Source organism: Homalodisca vitripennis, chromosome 3, assembly GCF_021130785.1.
Source record: "Homalodisca vitripennis isolate AUS2020 chromosome 3, UT_GWSS_2.1, whole genome shotgun sequence".
NCBI lineage: Eukaryota > Metazoa > Arthropoda > Insecta > Hemiptera > Cicadellidae > Homalodisca > Homalodisca vitripennis.
In genome coordinates this window covers 151,374,041-151,394,291 of record NC_060209.1, presented here as the reverse complement: position 1 = coordinate 151,394,291, position 20,251 = coordinate 151,374,041, and the positions used below count along the sequence as shown (strand labels likewise).

The window sequence follows — 20,251 nt, the reverse complement described above, 5'->3', positions numbered from 1 at the left end:
GGATAAAGACACTGTATTGTATCTTTAATCTCATTAGAATGCTATATCTTTTATCAGAACTTTAGCAAAAACTTTGTGTGTGCTCATACAAATTGTGTTGTCTCTGTGCATTTTTTAGTTAAAAAAAAAGACTATTAATCCTTGTAATGTTGTTGTGTAAAGTTTGTTTTGTAATGTTATGTTCCTTTATGTTCATAGTGTAAATAGTAATTGTTCTATTTTTAACAGATCACTATGAGTGAGGTAGATCATGAACTAGTTGTACAAATTTCTTTATATTCTGGTTAAAGTTCTATACATTCTTGTAATCTTTGTTTGGTTTTGTAACAGATTATATTACAATTACAAGTTTAATAATAGGTCCTTGACATGTAGATATTTTTTTTCAGAAACAATGTGAAAAAAACTAATTTTCAAAAAAATAAATATGTAAACTTACATAAAAGTACATAAAATGTAGGTTGAGGAGTATTTAATCCTTAATAAACTGTTTGTAAAATCATTGAAATATCCTAAAATTTACTTGAATAAAAGAAATGTTACACAGTACAAATTTTAGGCCTACTCCTTTTCTCAATACGTTTTGCTTATGACTAATTAAAACAATGTCACACCCTAAAATTTGTTGGTTGTATAAGGATTAATATGCCAACTGGAAAAATGTTTTAAAATAATGTACAAAACAGTTCCAACTTTTATTTTTGAATATACAAAATGTGAATAGTACAGTACTTACATTATGACTAATTAAAACTAATATCCGTTTTCTCATACTTTACACAACCGTTTGATAAATTTTTGGGTAAATTTCTGAGTTTTTTTCTAATACTATTGAATATAAATACAATATGTACATTAAAATGAGAAATATATATACATTAAAATGACAGCACATACAAATCCACTCTCCATTTTTTGAGTCTGTTAATTAACTATGTGTCATACGAACATCCTTTTCATGAAAGATGTCTACTGTTGTCTCATGACAAGGTCGTAGGTCAAGGTCATAATATCCCATTGAAAACTTGCTTTCTGGTGGCTTGAAGTAGTCCAGTCCTCTCCCAATCTTTATTATCCACCCATTACTTAATCTGTAACAAAACAAGACTTTGATAACACTATGCAAGATTAGCCAAACTGTTATTGTAAAAAAATCTAAATTATTAAAGGTATATGGAATACCAGTACTTCTAATTACCAGGTTATAAATTTATAAACTGAAAAGTAGTGAAAAACAAATGGGTCTCTATATGAAGTAGTAACATTCTTATTTACGATCATAATCATGCAGAATCCTATTACAAAACAGGTTAAAATAAAAATTAATAAAATAAACTCAAAGAGCAGGAAATTAATGATTCTTTCATAAATGTACTGTCCCCCCCCCCACTCAGGAAACTTTCTCAGCTCTCTTAGTCCTGATTGTAGAACACTATAGCATTCTCATGATGTCATGATGACTTGGGACCAAGGATTTGCAAAGCATCAGACAAGAATCTTGGTTGTTAAAAAATGCATAGAGTAAAAAGGTTTGTATTAATTATGACTATCATACAAGTTGTATCAAAACATTGATAACATAATTCAAATTTAAATATCGAGAGCCATCTTTATCTTGATTTAAAATAAGAAAAATGGCTCTCCAAAACAAAGCTAAAATATTACTTGTGTTAACATTAATGTTTAACACTGTGCTCACCATGAAACTTAGACAATGGCCACTTGAGTGATAGTTACACTGAAAGGTATGTTAACATATCTTTTATTTTATGATAATATTATGATCAAATTTACTGGAAATAGTGGCAGAGAAATAGTTACAAAATAGAAAGAATTTGTATGAAATCCATCAGAAGTATAAAGGACATTTTTATTTCTTCCACAACTTAAATTATTATTAAAAGCGTTTTCGCCAGTTAAGGCATTATCATTTATTGTTAACACCTATTAAAACCTGGTGACTTGCATCAAGTACGGTATACGCAGAAATATATGAAGTGCATAAAACCTTGTACACTGTCATTACCTGATCTGCCTGTCGTGTAGTGTGGTGGAAAATTGAATCTTAAGAGAAACTTGTCGTGAAGACAGTTCACATTGGAGCTTCTCAAGCGATTTAGACTGATCACAGCTGTTGTCTTGTGAGGTTAACAGCTGTATAGTTCTCAGGTTTGGACAACTCTTCACCAACAACTCACACAACCTCAGCAGGTTCTGACACTAAACAGAGGTTTACAGACATAGTTTCAATCATTACTACTAGTGTAAAATAGGAACTTCTGCGTGTGTGTAAGAAAATTATAAGTTTATTATGATGGTTGCCTTGTTAAAATTAACAAGGATAAGTGCTTTAACAAATATTTGGGTAGTGCTGGATGGGATACCCAAACTAAACTTTATAAGTCTTTTCGAGTATTATTCTTGGTTCATAGGTCATTATAGATATATCATTTTAAAATCCCAAAACATCTATATAATCATGATAAGCATGATTCTTTTTACTTAAAAATTTTAATTTTAAGAATGAGTAAAATTTGGCTGAAATGTATGGTCTTTCTGTAATAAGATATAAATATAGAAAAACATATTCGTATTTGCTTTCAAAATGACAACTAGTTGAATTCTCAACTGTAAAACTACTAATTGTACAAAGAATAATATTTATAACTTTACAATAGAAGTCCGATTATATATGAGATTTGATTATCTGAGCCACCAGATTACACATTTACAAATTTTACATTTTGTTCAAATTAATAATTCTTCATGTAAACATGTACAAAAGCATCGAAATTAGGCTGCTACGGTTATCAATTAATTCTGATAAATGAACTAATAACAAAACATACAATAATAAATTAATTATAGATTTCTAATAAATCAATGTGGAATCACAGGATGGTTTTGAGAATTCATTTAGAATGAACCAATAATAAAAAAACGGCCACCCTGTTTCCTGATTTACCGCCATATTGTATCTGCCATAATGATGATCCCTATATAATATTGGCTCTGGTCAGTTTTCAGAGGTTGGTTGGCCGTTCATTGCAAACCTATGTGACCTCTGTAATGTTTCCTTTGGTTCCAAATAATTATTGTTCTATCTCGAAATATAGCGTAACTGATTTCTTGTATCACTAAGCAATGCCAAATGTCCAGATAAATTCTGTTTCCTCCAAAATTCTGGCACTGTCAAAAACACACTTTAAACAAAGTATATAAAAGCTGTTTAATATTAAAATAATGTTGTAGGGATAAAATTTATAAAATTATCAATATTAAATTTACATTTACATTTATTAATCTATATTAATTAGCCTTTAAGATTGATACAGTGACTATAAACCATATATGAATGACTGGGAATCAAATAGAGAAGCCTCTTTTATATATTCCAATTATTTAGTAAAAGTATTATTTAAAGTAACAGAGATCATTCAAATCAAGCCACATTATCTTACTGTAGATATATAGGACACCCCAGTATCATGTATTGACTGTCTTCAGTATCCTATACAGGCATTGTCATCACATTTAATTTTGTGCATGTATAATATGCACCGTGCTGCGCTGCTGAACAATGAACTTTCTGGTTGGGCCTGCCTACTCTGGAATCAAAAAGTATAGATACCCAAGTTTTAACGTTACCCACAAAGTAACTAATAGAGCAAAATTTAGCTTGTTTATTTCTGTGTTTAGACATATAAAGCAAATTATTTACAAACAATAACCAAGTGTTGTGTCTGTAAGAATGAAAAAAGGTTCCGGTTTTTAACTGCAATTTTGAAAATTAATTATTCATTGTTAAACCTGCCATTGGAAGCCCATATAAAAAAAGCTGACGGGAAATGGTGAAATATATTAAAACAATATTTAACTTATTGCAGCCTCCTCTTGTAGTTAAAGGCGCAATGGACCACGCAACGATCGTCGCAACACTGCCCTAGACAGTCTGACAGTTTGCACATTCCAACAAACAGTCGTTAGCCATGGTAAATGAACAAAATCTGTTTAATAAAGTAGTGTTAAGGGGACTTGAACGCTCCATATAAACCCATGTTAAATTAGGTACATTTGTGTCCCATTATCTTAGAAAGTAATAAAGATACCAACCTGATATTTTTATCACTTACTATGTGGTCCTATACAAAGCTACTGATCTATTTTTATGAACTTATAACTCTGTTTGGCCAAGTTGTGATTTTTTTTATCTAGCGAGTTCAAAATAACCCTGAAATAAAGACTATTTTTCAGTAAAATGAGGCCTAATAAGTCAATACTTGTTATAATTGTTTCTTTGTAGATCAGTAGCATCATAAATAAGTACTAAACATCCTGTAAAAATTTCAGCTTGTTATCTTTAGTACTTTCAGAGAAAATGGGTCATTTGTGTGAAAAATCAAAATTTTCGGGGAAAACGCAAAAAAAAACCAAAAAATTTAGATAAAAAGTATGTTTTTCACAATACTTGAGCTCTAAAACCCTCCAGGAACATAATGTTCATCATTCTCCTCTTCCTCTCCAAGAGCTCTCCTTCTTTTCTTCACTAGACTTTCCTTGGTCATCACTACTACCTAATTTCTTCTCAGAAGAACTGGGTGGCACTACAACTTTTGGAGTAGTAGGCCGAGGCCTAACTGTTGAGTTTTCATCTGGTGAAACTGAAGGTAACCTTTTATAAAACCTATTACCTTTATTGGTACGTTTTTTAAAGATTCCTTTAGGTCTAGTCATTATATTATCAAAGATCACTTTGAAATAAAAGTCTATAAACACTGAGTCAACTTCCAATAATAACAAAATATTGTCAGAACAACAAAGTTGCTAGGTTACAAACAATTTACAATAACAAAACAAGCAGACATCTGTCAAAACTGCTAAGTTCATAGAGAAACAAAACCTAAGAGTAAGTAAATAATAAATCAGTAAAATCAGCACTATAAGAAAGCTCAACACTGGATACAGCCGTCAATGGCGTTGCAGAGGCAACTTCAAAAATTTATTTGAAGCATTTAGAAATTTTTGTGAGTGATAATATTAATATCATTGTATTCCGAAAATGTCAAACTACAATAAAAAAAAAAAAAAAAAAATATATATGTTAAAAATATTTTTTTTTTGTCCAAGTCCCCTTAAATACTATAGATTTAAATTGTGTTTACACAAATTAATTACCTTTAAAATAAATATAATGACTGTAAGGTCAATAACGTGGCAAATGCCGTCTTTTTTAACCGAACCTGGTTAAGAATAAAAGTTAAGATGGTTATTTTAAACTTTTACCCATATAATTTAAAAATTCTGAAATTATATACTTTAAATAAGTAAACTTGTACATATATTGCATAAAACTAAGGTCTTAAGGATTACAAGTTTTCCTGGTTATGAATGTTCAACATTGCAGTTTGGTTGAAAACACCACAAAACAGCATAATTTTTTGTTCATACCTACATAAAAACTTAAATTTAATGTTTGTAAAAACTTTTTCTATATGTCTAGATGCAGAAATAAACAAGCTAAATTTCTTGTTTGCTCAAGTTAGTTCTAGTATGTTGAAGCTCAGTTTGTGGTTAATGTTCAAACTAGGTTATCTATACTTACATACAGAAAAAAATTGCTGTGTTTGCAGTGCAGAAAGTACAGGGAAAGTGAAGGGAAAAGAAAAAAAGTCTACTTTTATGTGTGTTAAATGCAAAAAAGGCCTGCAAACTAAATGTTATCCTTTTTACAGATGCTTATAAATAAAAAAAGTGTTATATTTACTCAGATGGTAATTTTTAGTTTTTATCTTATGATTAGGAGTTTTTTAAAGTTAAAAATATGAAATAGTTTGTTTGCCTGTTAACATTCAATATATTTGGTTAGAAGGATATGTTATGTGGAAGTGGAACATGATAGATAGGCCATATTGTTTTTATAACTGGTGAAAAAACCCGAACTACGAGTGTTTTTTTTAAGCCAAAATGTTTTTTTTCTCAACATATCAGTGTGAAGGATAAATTTTTTAAAGATTGTTAAATGTTGTTTTATCAAGTGTTATCAATTTTGATCAAATAATTTTTGTATGCCAATCCACATGCATCAAAGTAAAATAATCCTCAAAATATTTTTTGGTAAGTACATATTATAAAAAAAGTCCTTTTACATGTCCTTTTATATTTTATTTCATAGTATATATAATCTATTAAGAAAGCTAATAAAAATCAAACTAATAAATTTGCTTCATAAATAATTTTTTTATGAATTTTAGAGTAAAACGCTCGAATTGACTTAAAGAGCCTGGGATTTTTGGGTATGTCATTAGTACAAATATATTGGATTTTTTTAACAAATTTTAAACATTTCTTGGATGGAAAGGGCTAATTAATGTTTTTTTTTTTGTGTTTTTAAGGTTGTTTACTGATTCTGGTTGTTATTATTGTATTTTATTTTGTTGATGTTATTTACTTTTAACCCGCAATTACTCCTGTGTTAGAAATTATCTAACATTTTTGCCAATTTTTACATAAAAGTTGCAAAAAATTTTTAACAGTGCCGCCGCTTCTTTATTGCCTCCCTTAAGTATTCTGCTGCCATTTTTTGAAGTTTTCCATCTCTTAAGTGGCGTCATGGTGCAGTGGAGGGGATAAGAGAGCGCCGCGCACATAGCGTTAATAGGAATCTAACGCGCGAGTAATTGTGTAACTCTTTATGTTAGTAAAATTCTAAGGGCGCGAGTAACCATGTGAGTGTCTTTTTTTAGTTTTGTTTGGACACTAATACTGTAAATCTGATTCTTTTTGTGTTATTATGCTTAGGCGGAGGCGTAATGGATCTTCCAAATAGTGAGTTTCGTATACTATCATGGTTGAATGAAGAGGAAGACGAGAATGAAGTTGTTGATGGAGATCCACATGGAAACGTTTCTGTGTCTGATGCAGAAAGTGAACACAGCAATCACGACACTGCTTCTGAACAAACGGGTGATGAGGAATGTATAGAATCTATGGATATAGATAATGTTGACTTAGGCCATCAAGAACCAACCGAGCCTCAACCTGCTCCACAAATAAATCAACATCAAAATTTCACTGTTGGCCATACTGTTGGAAAAGATGGCATTACATCTTGGCACAATCACAAGCCAACCTCTGCAACTACAAGAACTATTAGACAAAACGTAGTAACGAAATTGCCTGGTACCAAAGGTTTAGTCAAAAACAGTAAATCAGTTTTAGATAGTTGGAGACTTTTTTTCCCCGATGACGTAATTGAAGATATAGTCCGTCATACAAATCAAAGGTTACTTTTGATGTGTGATTCGTACACAAGAGGACAAAGAGATTGTCCTCAAACTGACGCCACTGAGCTATTAGCTGTAATAGGTATGTTGTACCTAATGGGTGTTAAAAAAGCTGGTCACTTACATGTTGAAGAATTGTGGCGTACTGATGGAACTGCTCCTGATATTTTTGTGGCAACGATGTCTAAGAGACGGTTCCAAACGTTACTTCAAGCTCTTAGATTTGATGACATGAACACCCGAGATGAGCGACAAAGATACGATAATCTTGCCCCAATTCGTGACCTATTTGTCAAATTTGTAGAAAAGTGTCAAGGTTCCTATACAATAAGTGAATATGCAACCTTAGACGAGATGTTAGATGGATTTCGAGGGCATTGTAAGTTTCGCCAGTACATACCGAACAAACCAGCAAAGTACGGGATTAAGATTTATGCTCTGGTAGATTCCCGTACCTTTTACACATACAATTTGGAAGTGTATGCTGCCAAACAACCTCCGGGGCCATTTTATGTAGATAACGATGCAGCTAGTGTTGTGAAGCGACTAATTGCACCTATAAGTAATTCTGGCCGAAACATCACAATGGACAACTATTTCACCGGAATCCCTCTTGCAAATGATCTTTTTGCGAACCATAGACTGACGGTAGTTGGTACCATCCGTAAAAACAAGCCTCAGTTGCCACCTCAAGCCACTTTCATCAAGGATCGTCCAGTAAACAGCTCTTTATTTTTTTATGGCAAATCCCCTAACAGGTGTCTTCTTGCTTCGTATGTGCCTAAGAAGAACAAAAATGTGCTCATGATCTCTACAATGCACAAAGATGATAGTATCGACGAAAGTTCTGGAGACCTCTATAAACCAGAGGTGATATCCTTTTACAACCTAACGAAAGGAGGAGTTGACGTTGTGGACAGGATGAAGAGTGAGTACAGCGTATCCAGAATCAGTCATCGGTGGCCTCTGACATTGTTTTGTTCGATGTTGAACATTGGTGGAATAAACGCACAGATCATCCTCAACAGCAACACTCAAGTGTCCATGGTAAGAAGAAACTTCCTTACAGAACTTGCAACACAACTGATTAAACCGCATCTAGTCAGAAGAGCAATAGTACCAAACCTTTCTTGCGAACTTCGTCAGAAAATAAGACGTGTTGCTCAACTTCCTCCACCTGAGCCTGCACCTCGTCAAGAAGGACAAAAGCCACGATGTGCTTTCTGCCCTCTTCGAAAAAACAGATTCACACAACATCAGTGCAATGCCTGTGAGAAACCAATATGTAAAGAACACACGGCGAAGACTGTACTTAGCTGCCTAGAGTGCGAGAATGTAGAAGCAGACTCTGATTAGAAAGGACCTGATTATATTTACAACAGAAAGTTTTATTTTTATTATTATTGAAATCAAAGTATATTTTATTTCTAAGACTTTTAAAAACTACTTCCTTAATACTTCTTAAAACTACTTAATATTTACGTAAAGATAATTACGTTTTTAAAGTATTGTTTAACGTAATACAAAAAATATTTTTATTTTACATTTTTAACTAATATTTTATCATTAAAATAAGTTAATATGTTCTTTTCTTTTTATACATTTATATTGCTGTGAAACATGTTCAATAATAAGTTCATTTTGTAACAAAATGGGTGTTTTTTTTTTAAACAAGTTCTTATGTTAGATAAAATCTAACGCGCGAGTAACAGTGTTCGTCTGACACGCGCGAGTAGTGGCGGGTTAATAACTGTTAAATTATAATTTAGTTATTTTTTATGAATTATGACATGTCATGCAATTTTAATTAGCACTTATTTTAACTAACTGGCCATGTTTGTTGTCAAACAAAACTTATTACAATTCAAAAAATAAATGAATTTTACATATAATTATGACTTTAGAAATATAGTAATAGTTAGACAGATATTTGGACTTGCATTGCTGCTACAATACTGACTATTTGAATACATAAGACTGTCATTGACATTGTATACATTGACAAGCAAACTGTTCACACGACATTGATTATAGTCGTATAATTGTGAATGTTACGTTGTAAGAAATATCTTGTTTCTCGATTCCTCCATTATAAGAGACCAAAAATGACAATTACCTGATGAAAATAACGAATATAAGGGTCTTCTATGACAACTTCTTTCACTTCAGAATCAAGGAATCTGCCAAACACTGATAGATAGCTGTGTCCGGTTGAATTATGCTCTATCAGAATCTGTTCATGATAGACACCTCGAGACTTCTCATCTTCTATTTGTCGCTTGAGAAGCTCTGCTCGTCCCATGTACATTTCTATCTTCTCTCTGAAGTGTTGTCTCTTCACAGTATCACTGAAACCTTACAACAAACTTTCATTTAAAATGTGTATAAAAATTTAATATTCACTTTTTCATTTTGTTATATTGCAATGTATTAACTTGGATTAAACATGTGACAAAAAGAAAATACATTTCAAGAACAAAAAACCATTGTTTCTTGTAAATGTATGCAGCGTACATACTTTTACTATCAAATAAAACATTTTCCATTTTTAATAAATTTTTATCTTGAAACTTTTTTAAAATGTCAGTATGATTATGCAAATCCAAATACCTAAACTGTATAAAATTCTTTATACAGTTTAGGTATAATTTATTCAAATTGAAATGAAACACAAGTAATTTTTATGTGAACATTAAATAAATATATTACAATACATAACTTGATTGGTACAGGGTGAACCAGACCATCTGTGCCACTAATTGTAGAGGTATAACAAGTGAAATAGAAACTTTGTTTAACTGTAACCCCCCATTATTTTTTGACCAAGAAATTCGATAAAATTATTATGACGCCCCCCTCCCCCCGAAATCAGTAAGGGATATTTTTGTATGTTGGGGGTGTGTTTTGGGGAAGTTTTAAAATGTAACAAAGGTTTGGTACCTCATTTTACAGGTCTCTTGACACAGATCATTAAAACAAAATGTTTTCAATTTATCTTGCTGTAAATGTACAGGGTGTTATAAAATCTAAAAACCCAGTTTTAACAATTTTTTTATTGTTACTTCATTGAACCACTTATGAAACACCAAACGTTACCCAAAATAGTTAAAAACCTACCCTTCCAAAAAAAACTAAAAGTTCAGTGCCGAAAAAATTTTGAAATTTAAAAATTATTTATATTAAAAAATGTTTATAACTACAACATTTTAATACAACCATATAATTTGCATTAAACCAAAATTAAAAGTAGTAAAAATACAACATGTTTTTGTATTTAAACTTTGGTTTTATCTCAAGCAGTTTTGGTTTTGTATGCAAAAATAACCATTTCAATTAATTTATTCTAATTTGCTTTCGAACAATCTTATCCAAACAGTCAACACTCTCTAAAAAATGTCCTTATAAAACTTTTACAGGTCCTGAAACTCTTATCATTCTCTAATACAAAGTCCACTAGACCAATTTCAAAGTCAGTCCAACAGAATGCAAGGCTACTGTAATTATAGATAAGTATAGTTACTTATATTGATAAGAAATCAGGAATTACTTCTCATGCAGTTTAATAGCATTTGGATGCCTTCTTGGTAACAAACTAAGGCTTCGGTGTATCTTTTCTTCTCATCCATTTCCACAGCCCGCTTCAATAAACTCAAAGCAGCTGTCTCCATGTTTCTCTGAAAGTAAAAAGTAGCAGAATTTTATTAAATTCCACAATGTACATTGGTTGGTATAATATTTTTTAAACATTTTGATTTTAAATGCTTGAATATGATATTAATATCACTTATCACTATATAAAAGATAATTATAAAATTTGCCATGTTACAAAAAAATATTAAGTCCAGTAAAAATTGTTCGTTTTCATTTGAAAACATATCCATTCATTGGCTAAGCATTAACAAAGCTCATCAATTGACGGGTTGGAAAATTTTAATTTCTGCCTGTTGGTGTGTCCACACAATAACTCGAGAACAAACTGACCTATAGACTTGAAATTTTGCATGAACCTTCACAGACAAGCCCGAGGTTGATGATGGTGTATGTTACTCCATGGGATTTGAGTGAGCGCTAGCAAACTTTTTATTCTGGTTTTTAGGTACACCTGATGGCAACGTGAAAATAGCAGAATAAATAAATTTGTAAACAAGCTGAATACACCATATGATATTTTAACATGTGACAGTAACACATATAGACCAACTATCTACAAGTTATCTCGAGAAAGTATCATTTGTAGACTTTAAATTTGACATGAACCTTCACAGACAAGCCCGAGGTTGATGATGGTGTATGTTACTCCATGGGATTTGAGTGAGCGCTAGCAAACTTTTTATTCTGGTTTTTAGGTACATCTGATGGCAACGTGAAAATAGCAGAATAAATAAATTTGTAAACAAGCTGAATACACCATATGATATTTTAACATGTGACAGTAACACATATAGACCAACTATCTACAAGTTATCTCGAGAAAGTATCATTTGTAGACTTTAAATTTGACATGAACCTTCACAGACAAGCCCGAGGTTGATGATGGTGTATGTTACTCCATGGGATTTGAGTGAGCGCTAGCAAACTTTTTATTCTGGTTTTTAGGTACACCTGATGGCAACGTGAAAATAGCAGAATAAATAAATTTGTAAACAAGCTGAATACACCATATGATATTTTAACATGTGACAGTAACACATATAGACCAACTATCTACAAGTTATCTCGAGAAAGTATCATTTGTAGACTTTAAATTTGACATGAACCTTCACAGACAAGCCCGAGGTTGATGATGGTGTATGTTACTCCATGGGATTTGAGTGAGCGCTAGCAAACTTTTTATTCTGGTTTTTAGGTACACCTGATGGCAACGTGAAAATAGCAGAATAAATAAATTTGTAAACAAGCTGAATACACCATATGATATTTTAACATGTGACAGTAACACATATAGACCAACTATCTACAAGTTATCTCGAGAAAGTATCATTTGTAGACTTTAAATTTGACATGAACCTTCACAGACAAGCCCGAGGTTGATGATGGTGTATGTTACTCCATGGGATTTGAGTGAGCGCTAGCAAACTTTTTATTCTGGTTTTTAGGTACACCTGATGGCAACGTGAAAATAGCAGAATAAATAAATTTGTAAACAAGCTGAATACACCATATGATATTTTAACATGTGACAGTAACACATATAGACCAACTATCTACAAGTTATCTCGAGAAAGTATCATTTGTAGACTTTAAATTTGACATGAACCTTCACAGACAAGCCCGAGGTTGATGATGGTGTATGTTACTCCATGGGATTTGAGTGAGCGCTAGCAAACTTTTTATTCTGGTTTTTAGGTACACCTGATGGCAACGTGAAAATAGCAGAATAAATAAATTTGTAAACAAGCTGAATACACCATATGATATTTTAACATGTGACAGTAACACATATAGACCAACTATCTACAAGTTATCTCGAGAAAGTATCATTTGTAGACTTTAAATTTGACATGAACCTTCACAGACAAGCCCGAGGTTGATGATGGTGTATGTTACTCCATGGGATTTGAGTGAGCGCTAGCAAACTTTTTATTCTGGTTTTTAGGTACACCTGATGGCAACGTGAAAATAGCAGAATAAATAAATTTGTAAACAAGCTGAATACACCATATGATATTTTAACATGTGACAGTAACACATATAGACCAACTATCTACAAGTTATCTCGAGAAAGTATCATTTGTAGACTTTAAATTTGACATGAACCTTCACAGACAAGCCCGAGGTTGATGATGGTGTATGTTACTCCATGGGATTTGAGTGAGCGCTAGCAAACTTTTTATTCTGGTTTTTAGGTACACCTGATGGCAACGTGAAAATAGCAGAATAAATAAATTTGTAAACAAGCTGAATACACCATATGATATTTTAACATGTGACAGTAACACATATAGACCAACTATCTACAAGTTATCTCGAGAAAGTATCATTTGTAGACTTTAAATTTGACATGAACCTTCACAGACAAGCCCGAGGTTGATGATGGTGTATGTTACTCCATGGGATTTGAGTGAGCGCTAGCAAACTTTTTATTCTGGTTTTTAGGTACACCTGATGGCAACGTGAAAATAGCAGAATAAATAAATTTGTAAACAAGCTGAATACACCATATGATATTTTAACATGTGACAGTAACACATATAGACCAACTATCTACAAGTTATCTCGAGAAAGTATCATTTGTAGACTTTAAATTTGACATGAACCTTCACAGACAAGCCCGAGGTTGATGATGGTGTATGTTACTCCATGGGATTTGAGTGAGCGCTAGCAAACTTTTTATTCTGGTTTTTAGGTACACCTGATGGCAACGTGAAAATAGCAGAATAAATAAATTTGTAAACAAGCTGAATACACCATATGATATTTTAACATGTGACAGTAACACATATAGACCAACTATCTACAAGTTATCTCGAGAAAGTATCATTTGTAGACTTTAAATTTGACATGAACCTTCACAGACAAGCCCGAGGTTGATGATGGTGTATGTTACTCCATGGGATTTGAGTGAGCGCTAGCAAACTTTTTATTCTGGTTTTTAGGTACACCTGATGGCAACGTGAAAATAGCAGAATAAATAAATTTGTAAACAAGCTGAATACACCATATGATATTTTAACATGTGACAGTAACACATATAGACCAACTATCTACAAGTTATCTCGAGAAAGTATCATTTGTAGACTTTAAATTTGACATGAACCTTCACAGACAAGCCCGAGGTTGATGATGGTGTATGTTACTCCATGGGATTTGAGTGAGCGCTAGCAAACTTTTTATTCTGGTTTTTAGGTACACCTGATGGCAACGTGAAAATAGCAGAATAAATAAATTTGTAAACAAGCTGAATACACCATATGATATTTTAACATGTGACAGTAACACATATAGACCAACTATCTACAAGTTATCTCGAGAAAGTATCATTTGTAGACTTTAAATTTGACATGAACCCCATTTCTACATACACAACAATGAGTGACATGACGAGTGGAGGCATGTCCACTCTTCACATTTTGCTGAGCCTTATCACTCAGTAGACTAGCACAATTCTTTAGTATGCCAAGAGGATTTAAAAATTTATTTTTATACAATGTCTCCAGGGCATTTCAAGATTGAAATAAGCTACAGACTTGAAATTTTTGCATGCACATAAGTGAAGCCTGTTTTACATGACTTGTTTTGTGGCATAATTCTACCTTGTTATGAAAGGAACATTACATGAATAATATATAATAAATAAATGTTAATTGTACAATTATTAACATATATTTATTGCATTTGTATAAATGTAAGTAGCACAAGAAAATCTTGCTATTAAATACTATAACTTAAAAAAAGTTAAGAAAGAAAAATATTGTGAAAAAGAAGAAAATGTTAATTTAGAAAAAAATTAAATGCAAAAAAGAACAAAGAGGCCAATTTGAAAAGCGAATAAATAAAGAAATTTAAAAACTTTTTTAAATGCATGTTTACTACAAAAAACATCAAGCTTCCGAATTGAAGAAGGAAAACTAAACATCTGAAAGAAGAAAAGTCGGCTTTGAACATACGCTTCTCGGAAAACTATATTGCAAAACTTGAAACTGCAAATCAGGCAGTAAATTTGGAGCCTCAAAGAAAGAAGTTTATTTGAACAGAGGAGTGGTATGCTTCAGAAGATGGTAAACTTCTTAACAATGCTTTGCTTCTGTTTCGGACTCACTTAATCACCAAGCTCTTACTGACACACATGCATCCTGATTCAGAAAACTTATTGATACTTTATCCTAACACCACTACAATTAATATATTTTCAGATGGGCTGTTCAGATTCAATAATTGTGTTTAAAATTTAAACCTTTATTCCAACATTCTACCCAATCTTGAAAATATGACATGGAACTTTATTGAGGCCAACCACAGCAAAAGACATATGATGGAGTTGGCGCCACTGTGAAGCGCGAAAATGACAAAAAAAATGTTACACGTACTGACATTATCTGTACAAAAGATGATGTCAATGCTGTAAACTGTTACTATATTGTTACTATATTAACATTTTTGAAATCCCTTCAAATGTAGTGGACGATTTTTAATTTCAATTAAGACTTTTGAACATACCTCCTATCATATAAATATCAGGTAACAAATAATTTAAATTCATTGGTAATGTTCCTTTGATTACGCCGTGTGCAGTGCAGAGGTGGAGATTACATAAACCTATTGCACCTATCAAATCATGTTGCAGTTTGCTGTTGTACCGTGCATATGTAGGATTATAAACATTTAATGGGACTTAGTGAAATGGGTGTTTGTTTGTTATGTTATGCAATTTTAACTACAAAAATGAAGCCATTCGGCGGATCTAAGTTTATACTTTAGTCTGATGATGGAGAGATATCCGAAACATATAACTTTTAATAAAACCTCACGGTTGTCTTTGGATTTGACTGAAGTATATGTCTAATTAACTAATATATGATAAGGTAATGTCATGTATGCTCGCTCGTTATCACGTTCTGCAGTCCCCCGTCAATGCTTTAGAAGCACTAGACTCTAGAAGAGATATTTCCAAGTATTTCTAAGACATTGGATTACAACTCCTAAGACGAAGCACCTCTCTAGAGAAAGCAAAAGTAAACTTTACTGCTAAAACTGACCACTTAGTGTCCACTGCTGAAGTACAAGATCTCACAAATACACAGCAGTGTGATAAGATACTGGTAATTTCCACCAGAAACTTAAGTTAGAGGCTCATGTAATTGTTGAATTCACAATAAGCAAAGGGGAACAAATCTCATCTTCTAAACTTTTTATTGGAATATGCCAAATAGATTTATTTGTAAAACAATAGGTAATATTGGTCCCTGGGTGTTTAAATACTACTTAAAACTTTTTCACAGTGTAAAATACAATCAAGACCTCTCACTAAATTCAAGATTGAGTCACTGTTAAATAATCAATAAACTCAAGTACCCTGGATAAAATCTTACTCAGGGTATAACTTTTTCTTTATTGATCATTCATAAATTGAATGAAACAAGTGACTGTTGGGTATCAATTTACAATAACGTGACCATGGAAAGGTATGTTCATTTTTTTCCCTGAAAACTAGAATTTTTCCTGAAAACAATAGTGAAGAAAAAATTCGTCAGCAACGAAAATCAAAGGAGTTACGATTTTTTGAAATCCTCTGAAAACTCTGTGTCTATTCTTAACCTCCTAGTTCAGTAGTGGTAATGGCGCACCTTTGTGTTGGATGTTCATTAAGGTAAGTGATAAGTTACTGAAATGATGCTGACTAGCACGTTAATCCTGTCAACGATGCCTGCCCGCTGCGCACTGCTTGCTCTTTTAGAAAAAAAATTAACTCGAGCTTGCAAAAGTCGAATCCCAGATCACGTGATGCCCCTGCTCCTTAACGCAATAATGCCCGAAAGGCATCAATATAATACAATAATATACTTTCCCCCCAGTTTATATGCACCTGTGATAATAATACTTGGCTATAAATGCCCAACCCATGAAAAAAAAGTCCATTTTCCATAGTCACACTATTGTAAATAAATACCGACTGTTGTGTGAAACTGGTTGTTTATTGTTTTATTTCTTTTTCTTTATGTGTTCTAAATTGTCATCTACTTAGTTATTCCAAACTAACAGAAAACAGTCTTTGTTAAAAGTAAAAAGGACGCTTAAGAAATTTATACCTATAACAGCTCTCCATAAGTAAGCAACCGCTTTTATGGAATGGAGGAGAGGATTCTCCCCAGACAGGCGCACTTCCCTGCGGTACATATCACAAAAATGGTCTGCTAGATAGTCTGTTGGTAATCCACTCAACCTCTATGACCACTCCCGAAGAACATTCAATCTCATATTAATCGCCTTTTTTAAATTCTCAAAAAATTGGTTACTTCTTGTTGCCTATATTTTACACTATTATAATTTATTAATAAGTTGAGTCATATTTTAAGTTAAATAAATTGAAATATCGAATTATTAATTTGATATACACGTTCAATAAAAAATAACCAAATAATAGTGTACGCCAGGCTGTTTATTAATAGGCTTGCCATAATTTTTCACCGGCCAACCGGGACGCCTCTGTTCGAAATGCGTGGGGGGGGGGATAAATATGAAGTCAAATTAACAATAAAAACCAAAAAACTTTGTGTATAATTGTATGAATTTAATTTAATTTCTAAATAGTATAAAAATGATTATATCTTATAACAATAAAAATACAGTTTGGGTTATATTTTTACACGGCTTTCATTAAATAAATGTAAACCATTAAACAATACAAGCTTACTTCAGGCTATACCTTAAACACATTGACAGCTATAAAATGTAAAAGCAAGGCTTATTTTTTATACCATTCGTATTTTTCACTAGAGCATATCTTTCTAAATAAGTCTTTTTTGCTTTTTATTTTTTCATAAATTCAGTGCAGCTAACTGCAAAGTTAACTTTGCATAACATTAAATTTCGAACTGTGGATTCGTGCATTAATCCTCGATCATCACTCCAGGCAATGTTCATCATGGAGAAAACTCTCTCAACTGAACTGAAAACTCTCTTATTTCGGGACCACGCTGAACCGATAGAGTGTTGTGTAGTTGTGAACCTCTAGACTAAACTACAACTAGGCCTAGCTCAATTGTTTTAAACATTCGGGTCCTCTGACGTGACCGGGACAAGCAGGCAACCGGGCGGAACACCGGGACAAGCTTGTAAAACCGGGACGTATGGCAAGTCTATTTATTAACCCTTTGAGTGCCGGAGCATCGCTATCAGCGATCCCGCATTATATGCAAGAAATGCCAGAATCGCTGTTAGCGACTTCTGCAGTAACGCTTATATTTTATATAGTATTTATCTAAATTGGCTCTATGACTATTACATACGCATTCCAAAGGCTTCAACATAACTTTTGATGAAGATTTTGTTGTATTTCGGTTAGATTCTGATTTTTACGGCGGTTGTAAAGTGAGCGCGTCAGTCGCGTTTAGAATTGGCCGCTACGCGGACGAGCCGTCATGTGTTTTGTTTGCGCTGCTGTTTATTTTACAAATGATATTGAAAGTTTTTAAGTGTAAATGGGTTTGTAGTGTTAGTATCTTCAAATTATTTCGTTTGTGTATGTTGTTCTAGTCTGTGTGTAAGTAGAACAATGACGGCCGCGAGTTACGGCGATCGTAAGCATCTAGTACTTTACTAAATACGTTTGTATCGTTTTTATTTTTGTTCAGTGATATTTATAAACAATGAGTCGTAAAAAACATTGCTGACAATGATGACCTAGTATTGCAGGCATTAGATTTTTAAAGCATTATCAGTGTAGACAATACACAGAGTGTTAGGTTAAGTTAGAAAATGTCTAGTTTTGTAGTGGTTCATATTTTTATATTTATTTTCCAAACTTTATTTATAAGTATAAAAAATGTTTATATGTCTTTTTGTAAAGAATTAAATGGAGTATAAGATAGAATAACTAAAAGTGAAAAAATAAAATATTTCAATAATACTAAGTTGTGTCAAAATAAAAAACTAAATGTTATTGCTCATAAAGTTTTTGTTAATGATTTTTTTATTTGTATAAAAACGTTAAATAAGTGATCAATGTATTATATGTATAAAGAAAATATTTATCTAAACAAAATCAAAAATCCAAGACATTATACCAATAAATAAATTTGTTATGAATTTTTAACCAAACCCTTGCAGAACCAGGCATTTTCGCTCGGCATTTTATGCATACCATATAGCAAAACGCTGTGGCACTCATAAAGTCTACCATTTCAAGGTTCCCAAAACTTGTTTTTTGTATTTTCAACTTTTTTCTTTTGAAAAACAACAAATAATGTGAAGGAGCTTAAGTAAATAGCAACCAAATTAAAAATTAACCTGCCAGTAGAGGGTTAAGTTTAACGTATTCCTACAGTTAGGAAGTAAATTAAATTCTTACCGCAGATTGAATGACAGTTACAGGCTATAAAGTAGAGGTAGTCATCAATAACATATAATACTGTTTTACAATTAACGTTACTCCACCTTTCTTATGTGCTTGAAGCACAAACTGATGTAAATATAAAATGTAATTATATTCATTTAAATTTTAAATTAATAACAATGTATAAATCACTAGCAGATCGACATCTACGCATCTAACTTACAAATCATAACCTAAAAGTAAAGCCAAACAACTTAGAGATTGACAACTTACTCGTCAATTCCGAAACTGACTGAAAGTGAAAAATATAGACAGCTGAGTACAGAGTGAATTGGCAGGCACGACGTAGGCAGGCTCAGTAAAATAGCATACAGTGACTGTACTAAGGCTGCTTTTTCATTTTGGGTATGGTATTTATATCATGAAACTATACGTATTTTGTATTATAAATTTAATTAATACCAGGTAATAATTCTTATCTTTCCATTTTAACTTTAATTCCACACATAATTTGCAAAGAAAAATATTCTTTTCCGTCCATATACACATATATGTAAATCTGTATTTTTGCATCTGTTAAAAATTTCAAGTGCTCCCAGAGATAGATGATAATGATCCACATGAAGAAGTATTGGTAAATGTGGTGGAGTTGCAAATATTCTTTTTACAAATTTTCAAACATATTTGTACGTTCTTCAAATCCAATAAATTGATTGAATATATTATGACCTATTGATTCCTCAACACCATTCATACATACTTCTTCAGCTATGTGCGCTGGTTGGGTACTACAATGCAAGGAGCACTAGCTCTGAGGTATCTTGTTTTTGAGTTGCTGAAGGAATGTACCACAGTATTAATACAAAATATTAGCTATATACATAAACAATAACAATCAATATGATATTATTAAATTTGCTCCAAGTGTAAGGTACAGAAAATTAGGGTATCTAGTTTCCGTTGAGATACGATGGAT

At 32.3% G+C, this 20,251-nt stretch overlaps 1 protein-coding gene across 1 annotated transcript; it reads right to left on the bottom strand.

Annotated features, from left to right (window-relative positions):
* Nucleotides 1-676: 676 nt before the first annotated feature.
* LOC124357650 (MIT domain-containing protein 1-like) lies at nt 677-19,552 on the bottom strand. The gene is made up of 5 exons (XM_046809626.1): nt 19,291-19,552; nt 10,831-10,957; nt 9,400-9,638; nt 2,027-2,220; nt 677-1,091 (listed from the first exon to the last, which is right to left on the bottom strand). The coding sequence occupies exons 2-5, from the start codon at nt 10,949-10,951 to the stop codon at nt 929-931; spliced, it is 717 nt and encodes a 238-aa protein (XP_046665582.1). The 5' UTR covers nt 10,952-10,957; nt 19,291-19,552; the 3' UTR covers nt 677-928.
* Between the last annotated feature and the right edge of the window lie 699 nt (nt 19,553-20,251).

Bases quoted from the DNA above. Each gene is read 5' to 3' on its own strand.
- LOC124357650 (XM_046809626.1), bottom strand. From the start codon at position 10,951: ATGGAGACAGCTGCTTTGAGTTTATTGAAGCGGGCTGTGGAAATGGAT. The intron at 2,221-9,399 runs GTAATTGTCATT...ACCTCTGTTTAG, and splicing joins ATATTCGTTATTTTCATCAG to TGTCAGAACCTGCTGAGGTT. The intron at 1,092-2,026 runs GTAATGACAGTG...GTTTTGTTACAG, and splicing joins CTACACGACAGGCAGATCAG to ATTAAGTAATGGGTGGATAA.